The sequence below is a fragment of the Pygoscelis adeliae genome, unplaced genomic scaffold (assembly GCF_000699105.1).
Source record: "Pygoscelis adeliae isolate BGI_AS28 unplaced genomic scaffold, ASM69910v1 Scaffold220, whole genome shotgun sequence".
Classification (NCBI taxonomy): Eukaryota; Metazoa; Chordata; class Aves; order Sphenisciformes; family Spheniscidae; genus Pygoscelis; species Pygoscelis adeliae.
In genome coordinates, this window is record NW_008824049.1 from 1,633,957 (window position 1) to 1,635,158 (window position 1,202).

Consider the following 1,202-nt stretch of genomic DNA (forward strand, 5'->3'; position numbering starts at 1 on the left):
TCGGTCCGAGCCTCGGGTGGCTCGTTTCTGCAAAGTGCCCCTCGGAGCCCAGTTTTGACATGACAGTTCATAAGCTTAGGCGAGCTAATCTTGTGATCTGGGTGGGGACGCATACACGTCTCCCCCTCGTTCTGTCTCTAAAATCAGCAGCTCCCCAAGTTAAGAAGGATCCACCCATCACTATACCTCGTACAAAAGCGCTGCTACACAAACTATCCTGCAGGATTCGAACACTGAGTCTTTTGTAATCATTAACTTACTCTGTTGGGGGGGGGGAAACAAAGTTAAATCTTGCATGTGAATCAATTTTTTTTTCTTTCCCAGGTCAGAACAAAGAGGCTGCAGCTCGTTATCAAAATGCAGTATTCCCATCACTGTGAGCACCTTTTGGAGAGACTGAACAAGCAGCGAGAAGCCGGCTTTCTTTGTGACTGCACTGTTGTTATTGGTGAATTCCAGTTCAAAGCACACAGGAATGTGCTTGCCTCTTTCAGCGAGTACTTCGGTGCATTTTACAGAGACACGTCTGACAATAATGTTGTTTTGGATCAGACTCAAGTGAAAGCTGATGGATTCCAAAAACTCCTGGAATTTATTTATACGGGAAACTTAAACCTTGACAGGTAACATGCGCTATTAAAGGGGGAAAGAAAATAGGGAAATAAACTTTGTGTTAAGGCAGTACTGGGTTTGTTGTTCTTTGTAGTAAGTTCTGGAGGAACAAACAGTAGTGGGTGTAATACATACTAACAACTTGAAGATCATCTGTTCGTATGTTTTAAAATACCACATGGTATGCGAGTGCCAAAACAAAGGTATGTAGTCTGATATTTCACTGATGGATAGTTTCACTCCCTGAGTGTTTCTGTCTGGATTGGAAGGGATTAACAATCTGATGTGATTACCGGGAGAGGGAAGGATGACTGTCTTGTTTCTGAAGTTGGATTATAGAAGTCCATTTTTGCAGAGAACGCACAGGAACGGTATATACAGTAGAGACTAAAGTCTGAGGAATGCATGAGGATAGGCACGATTTAAAAAAAATACATTTGTTAGAATTTGCATGATCTGTTACTTAAAATCTTATATTACAATGTCCAAAAGGAGTCACAGAAAAAGTGTTTCCCCCCTTACTGTGTCGATTTTGTGCCCATTGTGTTGCTTCCTGTGCAGTGAGGATTCTTTGCAGTGCTTTTCTCTCA

At 42.1% G+C, this 1,202-nt stretch overlaps 1 protein-coding gene across 1 annotated transcript in view; it reads left to right on the forward strand.

Moving 5' to 3' along the window:
• Positions 1-342: 342 nt before the first annotated feature.
• The window catches only part of MYNN (myoneurin), a 10,894-nt gene continuing 10,034 nt past the window's right edge, over positions 343-1,202 (forward strand). Inside the window, exon 1 of the mRNA XM_009333566.1 lies at positions 343-623. Coding sequence (XP_009331841.1) covers positions 358-623 — 266 coding nt within the window. The 5' untranslated portion in view covers positions 343-357. The remainder of the gene's footprint in view (positions 624-1,202) is intronic.